The 21,697-nt window shown below is 44.4% G+C and overlaps 1 protein-coding gene across 25 annotated transcripts in view; it reads right to left on the reverse strand.

Annotated features, from left to right (window-relative positions):
- The window catches only part of CADPS (calcium dependent secretion activator), a 211,861-nt gene that overhangs the window by 94,133 nt on the left and 96,031 nt on the right, over positions 1 to 21,697 (reverse strand). For all 25 annotated transcript variants that reach the window (XM_027700569.1, XM_027700560.1, XM_027700558.1 and 22 more), the window contains exons 7-11: positions 19,506 to 19,617; positions 15,274 to 15,413; positions 13,208 to 13,274; positions 5,061 to 5,169; positions 3,726 to 3,938 (exon numbers count right to left, since the gene is read on the reverse strand). In XM_027700569.1, coding sequence (XP_027556370.1) covers positions 3,726 to 3,938; positions 5,061 to 5,169; positions 13,208 to 13,274; positions 15,274 to 15,413; positions 19,506 to 19,617 — 641 coding nt within the window. The remainder of the gene's footprint in view (positions 1 to 3,725; positions 3,939 to 5,060; positions 5,170 to 13,207; positions 13,275 to 15,273; positions 15,414 to 19,505; positions 19,618 to 21,697) is intronic.

Consider the following 21,697-nt stretch of genomic DNA (forward strand, 5'->3'; position numbering starts at 1 on the left):
GCACGTTTGGGAATTTTGTTTGATGCATCACTAACACAGAACAAACAAAGATTGGCGCTTTCAGACAAGTGACCACTTTTATGAAGCTTAAATATTGCCAAAAGGTGTAATATGTATTGGCAGCATTATTGACTATAATACTGTGCATGGTTTCAACAGTAAACAAGAACAGTTTGGGTTTTTTTCTTGTATAATGCGAACACTGGAGAAAAGCACAGCTTTGCGTGAATGGAGTTTTTCTTTGAAATTGTAGCAAAACAAAAAAAAGCAAAACTTTTCACTCTAACAGGTATTGTTCACCCACACAAAAGGAATTGTAGAGTCATACAAAAATTAATGAATAGCAGGATCTATTTTTTTTTCAGTACTTAAATAGCAAATAAAATTAACTCCACCCTGGTTCGGAGCTGTCTGTTTGCTTCCAACTCAAGGGCTGCCAACTCAAGGGCTGCCATCAAACTGTGGATGAGAATTTGAGTGTTGCTCGAACTTTGTATCTACTAAGTCAAAAGAGGGGGGAACCAAGTGAATTCACTATTACTCCCAAGTTTCCCAAAGAGCAAGATATGTCCTTCCCAAGTTTCTGTGTGACAGACAGCTCCACGCCAGGCGTGGAGGGCTGGATTTTCTCTGCGTGTGCATGCATGCGCATGAGCCGTCTCGGACTGCTACGACATGAAAGCTGTAACAACAGTTACTCGTCAAATGGCTTAACATTTACTTCTTTGCACATCCTCATTCACCATAGCCTCTAATAAGCACAAAAAAAAATGACAGGTATAAAGATAAATGTACAAGAATAAAATGTTTCGCAAAAGTCCTTACCTTTCTGCAGGCAAAAAAAAAAAAAAAAAGAAAAACAAACCCCAAACCAAAACACCCAAGCCAAAAAAACCCAATAACAAACCAAGACCCTTTTAAAAATGCAATACTTGATATGTTTGAATTTCAAGACTGAAGGAGCTGAGATATGTATTTGTGCATTTAAGAGTCCCGACAAGCCATCATAGCATGCATGACTCACTCCTGCTTCGGATTATTTAACTGCTGCACCCAATGACTTTTGCAATGAGCATTGCCACGTACAGACACTGAAATACAAAAAATGAGCAGCCTTTGCTGTTGAGATGAAGGTGTACTATGGCATGTTGCCCTACTCCTCTTGTAGGATGTGCACAAAAACCTGTCAGAGGAATCTAGATCCAAAGGAGGAGGAGGAGGAGGAGGAAGGAAGACCAAGGTCAAAACACACTAGCCCAGAGGATGCTGAGGTAGCAAGTCATCATCAAACTGATGGACTGACGAGCAGACTAGTTTCTCTCTTCCAGGCTTTGGCACAACACAACCAAGAGGGTTTCCCAGTGCTTGCAGCAAAAAGGGGAGCCTGAAGCCGCCCTGCTTCTGGAAAAATAGATGTGGGTGGAAAGAGGGTGGTGGCATTATAAAAAGCAAAATGATCCAGATTTGGAGCTGGCATTAGCATCAGAACAAGTGAGAGAAACTGAGGTCAGATCCTGACCCCCTTGGATGCCCTGGAGGAACCAGGGAGTGAAATCTTGGCTGTTTTCACCAGAAGCAAGAATGAGGGATCCCTGCCTCCTGGCAGGCGAGTGAGATGGAAAAACAAGGTCAAACCTGTGGCATTTCTCTAGCTCTGAGCGCAGGCAGGCTGATAGAGTCTGCAGGACTATGAGCAGCACAAGGCTCTGACGGATGTGCTGGGCTGTGGGTAGATGCAGAGAGGACTCCTGGGCTCAGCTACTGACCTCCCTGCTTCCTGTCAAGAGCTAGGACAAGCCAGTTGCCCCTTTTCCACCTCAGGTACTCTTAAGCAGAGGGGTTCAGTTCTCCCATGCACACAGCGCTTGGCTGTGCATGGAGACAACACACTCAAATGTCTGCAGCCCTGGGCACTCCCTTTTCCTCCTCAAATTCCTGGCAGATTTTGCTACAGCTGCTACAATGTGTTTGGGAACACAACCCTTACCTTTGCCCACCAATGTATTGGTGCGACAAAGTGAAAACTCTGTAAACATCAGGAATCTACCCAGCAGAAAAAATTCTCAAGGCCTGATGTCTGCAGGGATGGGAGACGACTGAAGGGAAAGGTGCTTCCCTAGTTTGATGTTCTCTGTTCTCATCTTACTCCACAGAAATCATACTGGGATGAGCAGGAGTGTATCCTCTGTGCACCAACTCCACAGCTACGAGCATCCTTCAGCACCACTTGTTAGGAAAGGGAGCCACAAGCAGCATCCCTCTGCTGCTCTCCTTTGCTATACTTTGAAGGCTTTCAGCATGTAAAAAAGCAGCAGTAGAAGGACCCGTGCCTGCTACTTCCGAGAATTCTTTGATTAAACACTCTGGGCAGAGGGACGTAAAATCCCTGGGATACAGTCTCAGGTCAGCACAACTCAACCAGGCTAGAGGCTAATTACAGCCAGTAAATGTCCCACTTACAAGAGGCCAATTCCCACCTCCCATTTTGGCTTTCTGAGAGGCGCCCTTCCTTCCCAACCCTACTTCTTTACCCCTTGCACTCCCAAAGTCAGTGACTTGACTGGGATGAAGAGGATGAGGGCCACTGAAATTGAAACACTCACTGCAGGTTTACCACGCTGCATCACACTACATCTCACTCACAGCAGCAGCAACGCAAGACAGAAGGGAGGCCAAAATATGCAGGCATGTGGAGAGTACAAAAAATTAAAAAGCATCAAGCAGAGGTTTTCTGCTGTAACATTGGTTGTACAGCTGTATGTCTTGCACTATTGTTTTCTATAAACACCAACATGAAATAGTCAAACAAATATAAAAGATGGTTAAATGCTATTGACAAGCAAAGGGCAGATTTTCTGAGTTCCTCGTAACAATATACTCCACAACTGCTTTACAGAGACTATTTTAAAATGTTAAAATCTTCTTTAATTAGGAGAACTCTTTAAGATTTACCACTTTTCCTTACTTATATTTAATGTTCCAATTCTTAATTTTTGCTGAAGCTTACAAGAACTGCTGTATGTTACATAACAAAGGGGCTGCAGACATGTGATTGAGACCTTCAAGAAAAATGAGTGAGGAGGCATTTGTGTGGTTTATAATCAAATTACATTTGCAAGACAAAAGAAATTGCTCTAAATTTCAAATGAAGCAAACTGGGTATAACTGCACAGGACATGCAGCATAGCTACGACTTAAAAGATGATTGCTCTAAATTCACATCTAACTGGCCTGCAAAGCAACCTGTTAAAAATACCATATGTTTTCCTACAGTTGAATATTCAACAGGAGACCTCTTTTTGTGTGTGCATTTCATACTTGCAAGATTTGCACCTGTAGTTCTGGGCACGTGATGCATTTGATAGACAGCTAATGGCACTAATGAATCACTCTGATCTGGGTGTGCAGTTTATTGTGTGGGGGTAAGACGCGTGTCTGTGAAAAGCAAGCTGGGTCTCAGGCTCTCAGATCCCAGTCTCTCTCCTCCATCAAGTATTGCACTTTAAAATACCCATTGACAAGTTCCCCAAGGAATATTGTTTCTTGGGTTTGGTTGTGCTAAACACACAGGTTAACCGCTTCTGGATCTACTGATGTAAAAAGCAGCTTAATGATAATGAAAAAACATTTCATTTTGAAATCAGAAACATGTGCGCGAATATTGATCAGTGCAGAAAATCTTTCCATCAAAGACTTCTGCTTTCTAGGAGAACTTATTTACTTACAAAATTGAGAGATTGGGGCGTCTATCTGGGGTACATTTCCTCCTTTAGCATTTAGCTTTTGCACTTGGGTAGGCGGTACAGGTTTGTGAGACTGGCCGGTGGCTCGGTACATGGCTTGGACCCACAGGATACGGTCCTGTTCATCGTCACTTGCAAAAATCACTGTGTCTCCTTCCTTCACAGCGTTGAAGAACGTTCTGCCGCCATCCAAACCTGGCAGGAAAGGAAGTGACAATGCATTTTCACAGACTTTGAGGCCAGCTAGGGGATCTCCCCAGCTGCCCACCCCACCACTGCTTGGGTGTCACCTCGGCCAGCTCCATGCTGCTCCCAGCTCAGTCCCCTCCCCAGCATCAAACTCACCTGAAAGACAGCTCACCATCCTGCACTCCAATTACTAAAACATGCCCTGACACACTTGGATTAATTGCTTCTCTCACCTACAGCCCCATCTGTGCAGGTCCCATGTGAGTTGCAGAACTGGAGCCCAATTAAAAATGGGTTTTGAAGGGATGTGGTGGGAGGTTCCCCATTAGACTGAATGCATCAGTGCTAACAGTGCACAAAAGCTGCTTGGATGATGTCCTTATTTCTGCCTTTGCCCTGATTTGCCCTGATTTGGCACACATCTTTCCATCTCCATAACATGACTGTTAACCTGGAATAAAGGTCTTGACAACCAACCTACTGTGCCTTTCTTCATCTCCCCTGGGGATACATTATCCAGGGCATGGGGAGGATCACCACACTCAGTGTGTTGCCCCACTGAAATAAAAATCTACTTGGACCCTCCTCCACTTGGAGAAGGGTCTCACCATTCAACAGGTACCTCCAAGTACCAGTCCTTTTTGTCCCTGCCCCTTCCACATGCTGATACCCATAAGAGAGAGAATGGGGCAAGCAAAAGTGCTGGCTTGGACCCATAAATATTTTCTACAATAAAGACAGGCATAGCTGTTAATCTTTAATTTAGGGAATATAAACTGAAGGCACAGGTTAGAATCACTACTCAGTTTGAGCATTCAGTTCACAATCACATTTCATTGGGATTTACACGTTAAATTCACTTAGGCTCCCCAGAAGAGACGAGTCTTTCTCTCCTCTGGTGCAACTCTTAGCACAGTTCCTTGGATCTATTTATAGTAAAGTCATGCATAGCTAATGATCAGTATAAACACAAACATATTTAGAATAATGCTGATCACAGTTCAGCTGCAGGCAAGGAGAGAGAGAGAGAGAGAGAGAGAGAGAGAGAGAGAGAAGAGTCCTGTTGGGGAGCTGCACGCGTGGTGAGCCAAGCACCCGCGGGCGCAGAGCGACCCGTCAGCCCCGTACCTGGCTGTGGGTCCGTGTAGTCCACAGTGTATCCGTCGAGCTGCAGCAGCTCTTGAGGTTCAGCTTTTTTCTCCCGGTAGCTGCACATAGCAAATGTATATTGGCTAACCTGAAGGAAATCACAAAGCTAAGATGGCACCGGGTGGTCAGCACAAGGCAATCCAAAGCGCTTACAAATGCTGCGCGCTGACAGCACGTTTGCAGGGGCTGGGGGTGGTGGGGTAATTTTGACGGTCATTGCCCATATGAGACAGACTAAACTTTTTACCAGGTTTCTGCAAATACCTCTCTTTACACACCCTGTTGCGGCAGGCATCTGATTCTCCGCATCAGTACATACAGCGGTTTAATTTCCTCCAGAAGAGGAAGCTCCACGGTTTATAACCCTCTATCATTCATCCCCAGACAAGTGCAAGAGTGACACCCTGTCACAAACAATGTGAGCTAAATTGCTAGGTGCCAGTCATATTAAAGCAATCTTAAGATCCCACTGATCTCGGCAGTTGTTGTCATCAGTGCTGTAAATGGCAGCTCTCACTCCTCTGAGGTACCATCTGCATGACACGATACATTCAATGTCAAGCTCTTGACGGAAGCCGACTCAGCTGCGGGGGCTCTGCCAGGCTCCCGAATCGCCTTTAGGAGCCCATCAGGCCGCATCAAGACCCCGCGTGTACTCGGCGTGCTGCGATCTGGATGGTCGGCGAGAGGCTCGTCCAGGGAGGAGGAGAGGAGAGGATTCTCCGTGCCCCAGGCTAGGAACTCACGGGGAAATTTACTGTCAAATGATTTCAAATGACTTTGTTAAGGTTGTGTCACATCCTGGATGCCTGACGTAATTTTATTCGTCTGGACATTTTCTTGACCTCTGGAGGAAACTTTTAAACTCTGGTGGGTGGCAAAGAGTCATGCTCGTCATTTTTTGGAAGTTGGGAGACATCCTGAAAGGTGGGAGCATGGTTGGGCTGGGGGGTTTTGCCCTCAAACTCCAGTCAAATCTCTTGGCTACAAAGACACATGCAGCACTTGTTTTGGTGACATCTATCACTAATAAAATGTCATTTATCTAAGTCGGGAGACCCATCTACTGGCACAGAGTCTCCCAGCCGCCGCTCGGTTTATTGCTGCCCTCTATGGGTTTCTGCTCACTGCCAGCCTGCTCCAGCAGCCCTGCCTGCACCGTGCCTTCCTCCAGGAACAGCTCCAAGAGCCACCTAAGAATAAACCCTATCATTAACACATTTGTGGGAGTAAGACTAAAAGTGATGCTTTAAGCATCTTGCATCCTCCTTAAAACTACCAGCACTGACGAAAGATTGACAAGTAACAGACCAATAGCAGGAGCACACCAGTGCATATTCCATGCTCTGAACTTTGCATGCCTACCATCGTACCGGCAACACAAAAATTAAAAAGATTAACAAGAAGAAATCTAAAAATAACCCAGTGCCCCACAGCACAACATTCAGACTCCTGCAGTGTTCATTCAGCTGTACTTGCAGTATACTGCTGCCATCTCCTGGAGAAACTTTGGAATGTACTTGATTAATGGGAAACTCCCAGAGATCTCATCTGAGAGGTAAGGATTTGATTTCCCTGCGTTAGACAGCCAGAACTTCAGAGACTGCATGATAAATTCAATTCCTGAAATAAGTAACTGCTAATTACACTGATGTTGATTGAAAACATTAATACCACTAATGTTTTCTTTGCTTCTCCTCTACATTCTACAGCAACAGGTAAAATTCATTCACTAGTTCAGCTGCCGCTTCTCTGACCCTGAACATGAGGTCTGAACTTCAGGTTTTTCTTCATATAAAAGTAATTCCACTCCTATTTGGATCCAGAAAATGCTCTTCATCCCTATCAAACAGCCAACCATACCAACACAGCAGTAATGCTCAGAGCTTGTACCTCTCATGTTAAAGGTCATAAAAGGCAGATGTAGACCATAGGCTTTGGTGGAGCCATCCTGGGACAGAGGTCTCTCCTGTCAGCATGCATATGATTTTCTTTAAAGAAGATGCTCTACACTGTTAGTAGAAGAGACCTCTAAGACAAACCTACAAGTTGGTCCATAATGTGTGGTGAGCCAGGGCTCACCTGGGTTCACCTCATATTTCTTTCTCTACTCACACAGCTCAAGGGCAAAGCCCAAGCTCAGGAATGCTGCAGAGCCTGCTGGCATGAGCAGGCTAGGATCAGGTTGGAGGGAGGACAAGGCTATCGATGGCCTCTGGAAGAGGTGCCAACTGTGCCAAGCAGAGTGCCTGCACCTCAACAACTCAAGACACTGACTTCAAGGACTGGCTAACCAGCCTGTGTGCCCTATCCTGCTGCCCAAAGCATTTACTGCTTGGGGTCAGAGAGAAGCTGGTGCCGTGGCTACCAGTGCAATGTGGCTCCTTCCATTTACAAACAGTGGTAAAGCAAAACCCAAGAACATGAGATTCTAGAAGACTCGGTATGTCATGGTTATGCTTCACTGCTGAACAGTACTGTAGGGTCAAGTGGAGATTGCAGTTGCCTTTCATCAGTCCTCTAAAATGCTGTGCTTTACAGAGCCTCCTTTATATAGAAGCTCAAAAGTGGCCAGACAAGTGAAACAGTTAATAGCACAAATTAATCTTACAGCCTGCTGAGTTCACACTGAACCATAGCTGAGTATGAGAGCGAGCGAGCAGATGGGATGGGCAAGATGAATGGTTTGAGTAATTGGAAAAAACACAGATACAGAGAGGAAACTGAAGGAAGACAGAGGAAAAATCTCTGCCCAGTGAGGGACAAACTCTCAAAGCAGCTGGGACTTCATCCAGGGACTCGATGAGGGCCAGGAAAGGAGCATCTAAGGAAGCTGAACTGAGAGAAACTAAAAGAAGGGAACTAATCCAAGGCAGTCCTGGCTGGTTCATTACAAAAGAGGGAAAATGCTTTGAGAAATAATTTGAGACAAAAGAACATAAGGAAAAGAAAGTGGGGGAAAAAAAACAAAGAAATTCAGGAAAGGGGAAGAAGACAGCAGGAGACAAATGCCAAAGTTCAGTATTCCCAGGCTGCTAAATTAAATCTGACTTTCTTGGCACTTGACCATATTCTGTCACCAGCTATATAATCCAACTGATTAATAAATACAGTAGATATGCATTAACCAGTCCTGACTTCGTCCTTGTTTCTCCACCAGAGACTCCTACTCTAGCGAGCACTGCTTTCCCCAGGATCCTGCTCAAACCTGTTAATTGTCATGCCTCACACTCTGAGCTCAGTCATTCGCCTCCCCCTTTCTCACTGTTGACACAACGCCGCCCTACTTGGGTTAAATTCTTAAATGGACCTTTCCTAGATTAACAGCATGCATTTTGTCCCAAGGGAGAGAAACCGTGCGAAGATACTGCCAGCTATAATACAGCTTTACACTTTGATGGCAGACTCTTGTCCTCTGGTTGCAGCTGTATGTTGCCTCCCGAGCCCTTTCCTGACACAAATGAGCAGAGGAAATGATCTAGCTTAAAGAAAAAAAAAGTGAAAACAACATAGATTTCACATCTCAGCACATCCATTCAGCTCTAAAAAACTGCACATAGCAGTTGTCCCAATGTCTCTCTTCAAGCAGGAGGTGTGTGTGCTCTCCTGGGGTAGGGCTGTGTGGTGGGAAGGTGTCCCACGTGAGCATGGATGGGATGTGCAGGACCTATCACAGGCAGATGTAACTGCTGTTTAACCAGCAGTTTCCAGACATTTTGTATGTATGATCATTTCTCAAGAATCACCACCTATGCCTAGTTCTCAGCAAGGGTCTAACAGAAAACATGATTTAATATGATTATGGGGACCAGCCAATGGGTCATTTACCTTGGCTTGAGGACCACAGTCTAGGACAGCTGGTGTGCAACACTGCAATTCTGCTGAATTATTTTCAAATTCTGGTGGTTATTCAGAGTTACTGAACACTTACTTCATTTCAATTTATCCCGAGTCAGCTGAGTTTTGCTAAAAGCACGAACTGTCACTGTTAGTCTAAATTATACTGAGTTTAGGGAGTCTGTCACTAGAACAATAGATCCAGGCGTAGACACTGCAACTGGTTTTAATCTGCAGAGAGTTGATCTGGTTCCAACAACATTCTGCAAACACCATCAGACACAATCAGCTGAAAACTGCTTCAAGCTACACAGCAGACATGTCATCCAGGTACCATGGAGTGTTACTTCCCATATGCTGCCAGAGCACAGAAATGGGGTTATGACAAGAGAAGAACAGATTCAGTCTGAAATCTCAGTGTAATTAATTCACTTGCCCTTAAGAATCATTATAAGAAATTTCTATCGCAAAGCCAACAAACCCACCAGAACCAACCATGGTGTTGTTGCCAGTACAGCACGTTAGACCTTGCAAAGAATTAATATAAGCTCTGTCAGCTATCAAAAATCCCAGCCTTTGCATGATCAAACTGGTCTAACTGGCAAACTGGCTGAAATTTGTATGCTGTGCTCAGGCAGCTGATACAGCAACTTAGGGAACACTTAAAACATCTGCGATGGATGTACATTTTCTTCCCTAACCAGTCGTGGAGAACTTTGCCCTAAATAGCTCCATTGCTTTTGCTTACCACTGCCACTGGCATTACGGTTGCCTTTACGAAGCATTTTCCTCACTTGTGATGCTGCCGACCATTTCCATCCAAGCTCAGGGCCATATTCTGCCATCACTTTCACACTGCATATCTCAGGATTTAAAATTAGGCAAGTAACGAGTCTCTGCCATGTAATTTACATCTAATCAGTATTCTGCTCTTCTGCTGCTCATCTCGAAGGGTGTCTACGAGAAGGGTGGGCAGCATGCAGAGAGGACTGCGATTCATTTGGAAGAGAAAACTAACCCCTCTTAATGCATGGATCCGTGCTGGAGGAGCACACACACCAGCTCTGCCAGCCATGTCATGCTGTAAACCTTCCCTGAGGGGTTGAGCCAAGTCCACCCAGCAAGGCAGGTGCTGGAGAGGTGAGGCTCAGGTCTAGAAACGGCACAAAGGAACTGCTCACACCCACTATACCCAAACAAATCACTCCACTCCTGTATAACCCTTGCAGTTACACAGACACAGAAGGTGCGAGGGATTGTTCCACCCAAATTACAAGGCAGTTATTGCTCCTTTCCCCTTCTCCCCAGGGCTTACACAAGCCAAGTAGCAGTGGAAGCGCTCCCAGCAGAGCTCCTTCTCCTCCATACGCACGCAAAGCCTCCGTTCATGCCGGCGAGGCATCACTGACACAAAAGAGACAAACTGCCATCAACACCTTCCTCCCTGGTGCCGCCCATGCAGTTTGGCACCTTTGTGCCTTGTTTAAATGGTTATGAAGAGTTTAAGTATTTATTACCATGAATTTCCTAACTGCTGGTACCAAAAGGCAGAGTGGTACCACCCAATAGCACTGAAGGTATCGAGGCTGTGTCCATTTGAAACGGGAGAGAGGGGCAGGAGAGGGCACAAGACCAGGAGGAGGAGGAGGTTACTCTGCAAAGCAACAGGAGAGGAGACAGGGCTGCAATAGAAGATGCTACAAGTAAAGGACAGAGACAAGGGATCATAAATGAAATATTTAGTTATTCATCCAAATGTACAGCCTTGACCTCCTGGCATTGTCATGGACTGACCAGACCACTATATCCCAAAGGGACTTTATGCTTTGGACTCCATCTCTCAGCTCTGCTGCAGGCAGGAGCCTGGTGTGGACCAGCAAGCTCCTGAAAGAGGGGTTGCTCCTTGTCCATTCTCTACATAACAGAGCCAGCTCACCTTCCTGTGGGGGTTATTTTCTGTCTGCAGTTTAGCAGAGTTCAGAGCATCCTGGACATCAACACCTTTACTGCCAATCCCTGCTCATATCAGCACCCATCCTTTGCATTGCATGAAAAGCAAATGACAAACATACGGACAGCAAAGTATTTTTATTCCATCTTTATTGCCTGCTGACATGTTCAATATGCTCAAACTACATCTGAGGGACTGCATAGAGAGTGTTTCTTGTTTATATTTGATGTACGGCAGAACACTTTACATTGCACCAAATGTTGAGCAAACGGTAACATAACAGAGAAGCTGCAGTGGCAGCTGGAATTTCTGAGGTGGGCTAGAGAGACTCTCTGGGGGCAAAAGTCTGCTCATCTTATTCAAATGAATTGCTTTTCTGGCCAAATTCTGCTCTGATATGCCAACTGACGAATACAGACCTAGTAACATGAGAAAACATGGAATAACTCTGAGAGCTTCGATTCCACAGCAAGCTGAAGAATATATAGCAGCTGAAAACTAGAGAAGCAAATGCAACCACACTGAACGGCCAGAAGAAAGGCTCCTTGAGAGAGACAAGGGAATCCACATCCAAACCTGCAAACCCTTGCACAGAAGAGTATAAATAGACCTACTTATGGGAGAAACTGTGTTAGGAAAGACGATTCTCTGCTTTGGAGAATCCTTGTTCACAGGAAAAAAAGAATTGAGAACTTGGTCTAAAAGGACTGAATTGTCTTTCAGGGAAAAGCAATACTGGTTGCTCTACAGGTAATCACAGACTGCCACAGCACTTCTAACTTCATTTCAGAACATAATAAAGGAAACACACCAGAGAAAAGCAATCCCTCAATCCCTGCCAAAGAACAGGGTCAGTGCATAATGTTCCCAAAAGGAAAGAGGGACAGAGGCATCTCCTGTGGCTGCTCTACACTAACTCGCCCATCTCTGTGGCCATTTTGACCCCATGTGGAGTCCAAAACGAGCACTTAACCTGTCCCTGCTGATTACATTTGTTTATTGGACTAGGTACTCAACAGGTCTCTCCAAATAGCCTCCTACTTATATGGGTCTTGCACATCATAAATCTCCTTTACTTCCCAAGGATGGATTTTCTTATCTGTCCCACAGTTTAGTGCTATGGAAGCCAGCAGTGATGGACAAATGGGGAATGAATGCAATTAAGCTTCCTACTGAGACAGCTGAACTTAGAGCAATAATTAACACAAACCAAACTAGCCAGTTTACAGTAGGTGATTTAGGACCAGAGAAGCCAGCTGTGTAAAGAGAAGATGGACTGCCTGGACTCCTGCCCTTACCAGCACAGGACAGCCAGCACAGAAGCACGCTCCATGCCACCTGTGGAGCCTGGTGCACCTGGTTTACACCATCTCTGTTCTTACACAGAGGTGAAATCCCTGCTCCTCTGCAGCAGACCTGCCATCTGTTTCAGTAGTAGCAGGATTTCACCCTTTAACTTGATCACTTTAGATCTGTGCTGGCACAAGATCTCAGTTGGATCCCATGTTATTTCATCAGAGCATTTCTGTGTTGCTTTCATACAGGACTCTGCACAAAGCTTTTATGTCTCACACTTGGAGACAACATATCCTGGGAGTCCAGAGAAAATGAAGAGAGAGATGGACCCAAGAGGACTCTATGGCTTTCTCAGGTTGGTGTGAGATGGATTATTCACACTGGGGCCACACGTTTCTGTGGCCAATGCAGTGGTTTCAGCTGCCTTTGGAAGGAGAGGGAAGATCTAACACACAAAGTATTGACCAGATCTTTTTAGGTCACAAAGGACATCTATCTGTTTCCTTGAAATTCTTAATCATGGTCAAATACACAGGTCTACTGAAACTGGGGGGCAGAAAGTGAAAGAAAGAAAAAAGGGGAAAAGGAAGACACTGCAAAATGATCAATGAGAGATGTAGACAATGAGAAGCAATAATGAATGTGAAGGTAAGATGAACATCAAGAACAATATGCTGATTCTGATGTAGCCAGTGATGAAACTTCTGTAGATTTGAGTGGGCTCCAAATTTAACCTGGAGGCTCAGAAAGGAGCATCTACACCCAAGAACCTCCAGCCAAGACATACTGAGCTTCCTCTTCACCTCATTAATTCCTCACTAAAATTGATTCACCATTTCATCAAGCATTCAGGCGCATCTGGAAACTCACAGCTGGGATATCCTTGAGAACATGTATATGCTTAGAAAAAAATCCATGACTTAACAGACACCCTACAGAGAACCACAGCTCAGCATCAACCACAAGGCACCAAAAATCACCAGAGGAAAGACTTAAATATTTCATGTTGTGATTTAAGATCACTTCTAGTTACATCTGTTACCTGGACCAGGACAAAGAATCGTTTCTTCCATCTCTTCCAAACATTTTTACCAATGGCCCATAAATACCTAGGAGAAAAGAACAGGGGAATTCATTACACAAGTAACTATCTGTTGTTCTCTTGCTTTTCAGTGTATTTTCTTTACACCTAGAAAATGAAGTTATTGCATGAGCAGGAGTAATTACAAGACTCTCAAGTCCAGCAGCATTCAGAAATGTGTTTATTTCTAGCCTGAACAAATATCCTGTAAAGAAAATGACACAAAAAGCTTCCCAAGACTCGACATTACACAGTATTAATTCTCTCTTTCCCTTTGTCTTTCTCAACTTGCTCAGAATTTGAAGCACTTTGATGCCAGGGAATAGATACAACATGGTGAGATGGGCAAAGACTACATTTGCAACGGAAGAATTAAGGGAGAAAAATCCCTAATGTTAATTTAAGACTTCACAAAACCATTTGGCTGAGGGGAGCTGCCAAACAGAGGGACACTTTATACATCAAGCTCAGTACTCAGGATCCCAGTATCCACTGGACTGACTAAACAGGACATTTTTTTGAACAGCTGAATTCCTAGAAATTGCTTGGCTACAGATTATTCAAGCAAACTGAATTAATTTCTCAGCAGGAGTGAATTTACTGTTTTCTAGAAAGGAAGAAATAACTTTTAAAATTAATGTCAAAATAAGCATTTAATCTCTATGATGAAGTGGCCACTGTGACACAGACACTGGCAAAACCAGTGGCAGCACCACCCTAATAATAAACACAAGGATATTATTCAGAATTAATATGTTTTATGTATCATTAAATTACTTTATTTCTGGCTCAAGAAATAGAAAAAGACTTCATTTTTTGTTATAGTAGGGGTTCCTTATGCCAGAAGAGATCCAGCATACTCTTGATGAATGTTTAAGCCACAAAATTCCAAGTGATGCTGATGTGGGCACTGAGTCCTTGGCTAGTCCAAGAAGAGGGTAATAATTGTCCTTTTTGCTATTGCTGCTAATATCAACAGAAAGACAACCTCAGTTCTGGCAGCAAGCTGATGTTATAAACCTCAGAGTTTTAAGCAGCATCATATAAATCAAATGTCAGTTGAAGAAAGCTTGAGAATGGCCCTGCTGTCACGTGCAGTCAAGGAAACAAGCAAGACAGAGAATCTGTCTTCTCTGGCTTTTGGTGCCTGTGATCATGGTGGAAAAATTAAGCTTCACACGTGGCTATTGGCTCTGATCTCATTAGCAGAGAAGACAGGACGAAGAGGAATTAAAGAGGATGAGGGATCTAAACCACAAATAATGGACTGAATCTAACAAAATGCTATGAAAATAAAAATGAAATGACGTCATTTTTATAGCACCAAAAACACACTGGAGAGAGTTAATCCAAACAATGACTTTCCTGAACAGTTTCAATCTTTTATCACATCCTCAGCTCTCAAGAACAAACAGAGGGAAGCCTTGCCAATGGCCTTAGCTAGATCTTCCCAAGGATGATCTTCGTAACTGTAGGAAGGTAGAAGCAGTCAGGGACCTCTCTGGCCCCAGAGACTCTGACACTCACTCCTGGAGGGAAGAGGTTTCTCTTTTAACCTTCCAGATCATTAGTCCTGCTCCAGGCAACTGCTATTTAATTGTGTTGTATATCTCAGTATAATGGCAATCACACTAGGGTTTATTTCAAGCAGAACGTGCACTGCACTTGTGGTTCTGAGCAGTCGATACAAGAAAACAAAGAATAACTTAGAAAATTATATTATTCTCAGCAAGAGAGTTGGGCAGTTCACCTATTATTTCCTCACAGGAAAAAGCATAACTAGCAATTTCCTGATGAATACTGTTTAAAATTTAAACTGTTTAGCTCATATGGATTAAAAAGGACTATGCTAAGAATATGGAAAGTGCACTAAAAAGGACTGAGCTAATGCCATTTTTATATTTATCTTTCTCTTTCACCTCCTGTGAACTTGAGAAAATGAGTTTCTCTTTCAGAATCTAAAAAAAAGAGAAATTTCCTAACGCACACTCAAAACAAAATGAGTTCAGAGGGAGACAAATGTTTACCCAGAATGCTTCATGTTTTGAGGTTTATCCATTCGCACGGCAAGCTTGATCTTCAGGTCTTGATCTGGGCAGTTTTTGGAAACAGTCATTTTGTGCCACTCTGACTGCTTTGGGCTATTAGGAGTAGGGTGGAGAACAACCTGTAAGAATTAAAACCAACAATGTTAAAGGGAAAAATTATTCACAAAACAGGGTTTAATGGGGAACAGAAACACATCAGATGAGCAATTTTTGACATAAAAGTCAGTCTGGATATGTCTATTCACATCAGCGAAGATGGATGGCTTTTTACTGCTTTCTTAAAGTACATCTTATTATTTTGGAATTAGGTCATGTATTCTTTGGTTCCTCTATCAGCTCATGGAGCTGTGCAGACAGAACATCGTTATCAGCTCCTGTCATTTATGGAAAGATCGTGGTAAACGAATTTGCAACTGTCCAGGTAAATCAGTCTAGACATGATGATGGACTGATGTGATTAGCAAACCAGCAACAAGTTTTTTTGCTGAGATTGCCCACTGCAATCGCCCACTTTCAGACTTGTACAACCTGGACAACCTCCAGCCTCCCTGCCACCTCCCACATGAGGTGTGCTGTTTTCAGGGCTCAAAAACCTCTACCTACAATGGTTCATCTACTGCTATTATCAAGTTGTGAGAAAGCTGGCTTGATTATTTACTGTGATGACTGGATAAAGTAGGCAACAGATAGGCTGCTGTGTCTGACTGTGCTATGACAGCAAATCAAATCTGCAGCGAGGAAATTATGGGAGGGTCTCCAGCAGGGGCACATCAGTGCAACACCAGTGACTGCAGATGAACACCAGTGCAAGTCCTTGGCTCAAAGTAACTGAAAGGTTGCAAGAGGGAATAATCTTTCCTGATCATAGCTGTGCTTTTCTCACTCATTCATTACCACCTCTAAGCTGAGCAGCTCTCTCAGAGAGTAAGGCACAGAGTATTCTCCCAGAACTACACCACACCGACCATCTTCTTCTGGTGTTTCCATATGTGTCCTTTTAGGTGGTCTAACCTTCTTCCTCCTCCACTTATTGTCCTTCTGATGCTTTCACTCTCAGAGGTGACTTTGCCTGGCACAAATTCATTCAAGTTTCCACTCCTATGTAGTGAGATGAATCTCCTTTAAATCCATCAACCATTATGCATGCAAATTGTTTTACAAATGGCAGTGTTCACCCTCATTAAATGATGCGCTGCCATCACTCATTCCTTGCTCATGCTTAGTCCATGCTCCTGCCAAGCTTCTGCCCAGACTATAATCTTGTATTCCTCTGCTCTTCAACTTTACTGCTGATGCAACAACCTAGGGGCTGTTTTCCACTAAAATATCCTTGACGCTATTACCCTCTGATGAATAACTCTAAAACTTACTTTATTGCCTCCTCTAAAGCCTGAGGTAAATATCAGTAGATTCTCAACTTCACCCTTATTCATTAATGTTATTTATCACTTCTTTTATTGAATTGCCTTCTCTGGCAGGAATCTGAAGCTGTTATTAGTCACACAGATAACTGAGCATAACCAGTCTGTACTGCATCACTCTTGGAAAAAAAATACATTTAAGCAAATCCTGAAGATGAGAAGCGAGTTCTCCATATGGGGCGGGGGGTGTTGGAAACATTATGGACCCAAATTGAGCAGTATCCAAGGAATCCCACTTCAAGGCAGGTCATGTAAGCACATACACTTGAGCTAAACCACATCTCCCAGTGAGGCAGCAGCCACTCAAGGTGTTTGGGATGCTCTCTACTTTGATTTCCAACTCTTTTTCATCAAAAGGCACATAAACTTTCCTCAGTGGTGTTGTAATTCACAGCTCTTCCCCTCCTTCCTCTCAGCAGATGAAGTATTGGCATGGCTGAAATCCATGGGAGCCCTGCCACTGGCTTCAATAGGGCCAGGATGTATTCCCATGCCTTTAGCTGCCCATCCAGCAGGCTGTAAGGCTTGGGAGCATTTTTCAGCTCTCTCTTGGATAAAAGTGGTGAGCTGAGGATTGGCGGCCGGTTGCCAATTTAACGCTCGCAATAGAAAGTGGGCATTGTACCCGCCTGGCAGAGCACAAAGCCACTGCTCAAAGGGCGCCTGAGCAGGGGTGTTTTGTGTATAAAACCTGCTTCCCTCCTCTCTCCATGCAGACAGGTTCCTGCCCACTCCAACAGCTAAACCAGGGGCTTAACACGTTGCCGGTTTCATTGTTACATTAAAGAAGAAATCTTGATGCAGCCTGAGCAGACACGCGTCATCTCTCGGCCGCTCCGGGCACACTGAGCATCCCTTTGAAGTTTGGCCGACTGAAAGTACTGGTGGCCACGGGCCAGGGGGAGTCACTGCCAGCTCCCCACACTTGCCACTGCCGGCCTCTGTCCTCTGGCCCGCAGAAACTCAGAGCCGAGGGATGTTTTCCTGCTGGACCACGAATGAAAGCGTATTGGTAGGGCTTGCTCATCAGCATTTCAGGGCAAGGGGGGTTGCTTTGGGGCCTGACATCTTTCTCAGAACAACATGCACAGCTAATTGCTTCCCGAGACCAGCAAAGTCAGCAATGTTCATGGCTGCCAGTGGAAACAAGACTTACAAAGCGAGCGGGTCTGCCCCGAGTGTAACCACTCAGGGGAAAATCCCTGAATGGCATCGCGGCCGGCTGGGTGAAAAGCTCTGCTCAGCATGCCACAGCGGATAAAGGCAGGGTGCCAGGCTGTTTGAAGTAGGAGGTTTTGAAAATAATCCTGAAAATATTATGATGCTGTGCAGCAAAAACAACTGTAGGTCTTCAGCTGGAGTACTGCAGCCTACTGGGGTCATCCTCGTCAAAAAAAGGAGGAGGACACGATAACGGGAAGGGTCAAGGTGTGGATGAGGAAAGCCTGAAGGGGTTGTGACTCTCTTAGAAGAGAAGAACAAAGGATGCTATACAAATGTGAAAACACAAACAGATGAAGTGAACATGGATTATATGAGACAAGATTGCATGCACTGCTCTCCACCATAAAGTTATGAATTAAATCAATAGCTCACTAGGACCTGGAAGAATGTTTGGCATTTTTATGAACAGAATTAATATAAACCCATGTTAATTAGGCAAAATGTTATTGTATGGACAGACTCTCCGGTGTCAAGACACAAGTAGCCATGGAGGTAGCAAGAAACATCCCAACAGGTTATTCCATAATTGGAAATACTGTACTTGGGCTTGCCACAGGATCGGTGGCTTTCCTGGCCATGGATTTCTTGGACATAGCCATGTAGACAGGGTGGTGAGCAAGGTGTGCTGCAGAGATGGGCAGACAGAGCCCAGGCTGTTCCTGCAGATTGCTTGGGTCGTGTTGAGCCCTGACACGGGAGGTGCCAAGCCCTCTTATCCTGAACTGATTTTCATGGCGTCTTTACCATGCTGACCTCTCAGCCTGAGAAGCTGAGGAAAGCATGACAGGAGTTTGCTGCCACTTATGCCTGAGGCCAACACAAATTATACAGCTGGAAAAAATCCATGGAGACAACTGAAGTGTCCCAAAGCCACAGATATTCTGGAGCTGTAGGCTGCAGCAATGAAGGGCCACCAGTCCCAGGGCACTGGTTTAGGGGCCACAGGTGAGGGGTAGAGATAGGGTGGGAAGGTTTGCTCTATGGTCAGTAACCTGTGAATCTGAGCTCTTTGCTATAACACCATTGATGGGAGCAATGAAACCTCATGTTTCACTCCCCAGTCCAGCTCCACTGAAGCCACCAGTTTGGCCACCATCCCCAGGGAACCCAGGGTTCCAAACCTTTTGCAGTGAGTACTGCAGTCAGTGCTTTCAAAAGCTCAGACTGTGCACCGGCTGCTCAGCAGATAGGAGAGCAGCTTAACACTCCCTTGCCAAACCTAAATCCCCTCTTTTTGCTTCAGCATAATCCCCTTTTCTGCCTCAGGAATGTCCATTTCCGTAAGCAACTTCTAAGGCTTTCCGGACTGCCAATATCACACACAAGATCCTCTGCCTTTGCTCAGAGCAGGCACAGCCAGCTGAAATGCTGCCATTAACAACTCACAACAAAGACAGCATGCGAGATGCACTCCTTTCCAGCAGTGTAGAGCTTGCTTTCTTCCCCCCTCCTGAAGCTTGGCAAAAAAGCAGAGCATGTTGTGCTCCAAAGATATTTCCGTACAGGAGAGATTTCTCTAGAAAAGCAGGGCCAGAAGGAAACATTATTAACTCAAAATCTCCTTACCCTCCCAAGCTCTTTGTCCTCCAGAGCCAGCACTCCCGTGCTCTCCGTGAACAGCTTCACCTTCACTGCAGGAAGCGCGTGGGTTGTTGTGAAGTCTCCCTGGGTGCCCCAGCTGTGAAAAGAAAGACAAGAGAGATGTTCAGCTCAGCTGCAGGTCAGCACTAACACTGCTTGGGTGTGCAATGGTTAATCCAAAATGTCCTGTCTGACACAAGCTGAAGTGGTTGGGTTGTCTGAGTGACAAAGGCATTAATTATCTTCCTTGGGAAATGTGGGACAGATGTTTGGAAAACCCATGATGATTCTTGGGGGGGAAAAAAAGAGCATTTGGGAGCAGCATGAAAACAAATTTAAGAGAACTTTCTTATTAGAAAGAACAATATGTCTCCTGCAGCGCCAGCCTGTGCAGTCACAAGAGAAGTTGAGGATTGAAGACATCTGCACCCAGGATGTCTGTAATCATTCAGGCCCCTGCTCTTCTCGTGGCCAATTAACCTCTACTTTCCAGGCTGATAGTGAGGTTTGCTTTTTTTGAAGAAACTGTAATTTAACCTCTTAATGGGTCCTCTTCCAAGTCTCAGCCCAGGCCCAGTTTAAATTCAAGCTGTTAAGTCTGGAATAATCCTAGTTTGCTGGAACTGTGGAGCAGGACACCAGCTCCTTGTGGATGGGATGGCAGTGGCCAGGAAGATGCAACTTCTACAACTACACAATGAACTGAGACCACTGCCTACTATTTGTACTCCATGAGTCATTCCACGGCTTGGAAAGGAGTGTTATGGAGGCAGAATGACCCACAGCGTGTGAAAATGCCCTCTAGACATGCATGTCTCTAAAGGAAACCTCCAAGCTTCTGCAGTCACAAGTTGTCCCAAGTGCACAAAGAACATGAACACATTCCATGTGAGACCCTGACAAGATGGTGTTATGAGCAACACCTGTGAGTGATGTGGTGGAACACACACTGCAACCCAGAGTGCTGCAAGTCAGATGAGAGATTATGCCATACCTCACTAACAACTTCTGTTTGCCCCCACTCTATTAATGACACATTCTGTGCTCCAGAAGTATCAATTTATGTTTTGCTCTCCATTGAGCAAATCTTGTCCAACTGAGCTCAGCAGATGAGCATGTTCAGTGCAGAGCTGATTAACAAACTCAGCTTCTTTATCAGCTCTGCTCTAAAGTTTTCTCTCCTGGTGCCACTGATCAACATGTTTCATCTTTTATGATGATGCATCAAACTGCCACCAGTGCCAGAGAGCAGAGCTTTGGCATAAATTACCTACAGCACCACAGGTCTTGTCCAGTCCTCTATAATATATCTTTTTCATGTGTGAGCCATCAGCTACATAATAACTGTTTTAAGCATAAGAACCAAGAAACAACTTTATTTTCTAATCATGGTTTCAGGTCACAGGTTATGTTTTCTCTCTTAAAAAACTGTGTTGTCACCAGGAGGGAAAGTAGGGAGATAATCTTGCTTTGGGTAAGAGGCAAAAGTAAGAAAATATCCAACCTTACGCTGTGTACTTTGACAGCATCTGCTTTATAGAACTCATATCGCTGTTTACTATTAAAAAGCTCTTATTTGCTGAAGCATTCCCAGACCATATGTTATCAACAAATGTTACTAACCAAATACAAACAGTAATTTTCATTAGGTTTCCTTCATGAGAACAACATTAACCACAAAGGGAATAAATGTTTCAAATGACAGTAAACATACATAGCAAACCCTTGACAACACTGTGGTGCTTACATATTCATACCCCCAAAAGCCCTGAAAAGATCTGCACCAACAAATGGAGACCATCAGAAGTTGGGTTTTTTGCTGGTTGGAGCCTGTGGTGATGTCATTAGTTGCCATAGTGATGTTCAGCATAAGGCCATAATTCATGTCACTGAAATATCATTTGTATTCAATCTAAGTACCCAGTTTATCTGGGCTGCGTATTAAGTTATTGTTGAGAAAATTAGCTCTGGATGGTAGCTAGGTATTAGGATCTTCTGAGGGACTAGCAATGTAGTGGTTTAATTTCCATATTTAAATCGCTAGGCAGGTTATCACTGCAGGAGTTCATTTGTTGGGAAAGTGCCTTGGGACTCATTCTGGCCAAATCTCACAAAGTAGCCATGTTATCTTGTCCCCTATCACAGAGTTCGTGCTGACACTCCAAAGCAATAAAACT

This window comes from Neopelma chrysocephalum, unplaced genomic scaffold (genome assembly GCF_003984885.1).
Source record: "Neopelma chrysocephalum unplaced genomic scaffold, ASM398488v2 Primary Assembly neopelma1_147, whole genome shotgun sequence".
Classification (NCBI taxonomy): Eukaryota; Metazoa; Chordata; class Aves; order Passeriformes; family Pipridae; genus Neopelma; species Neopelma chrysocephalum.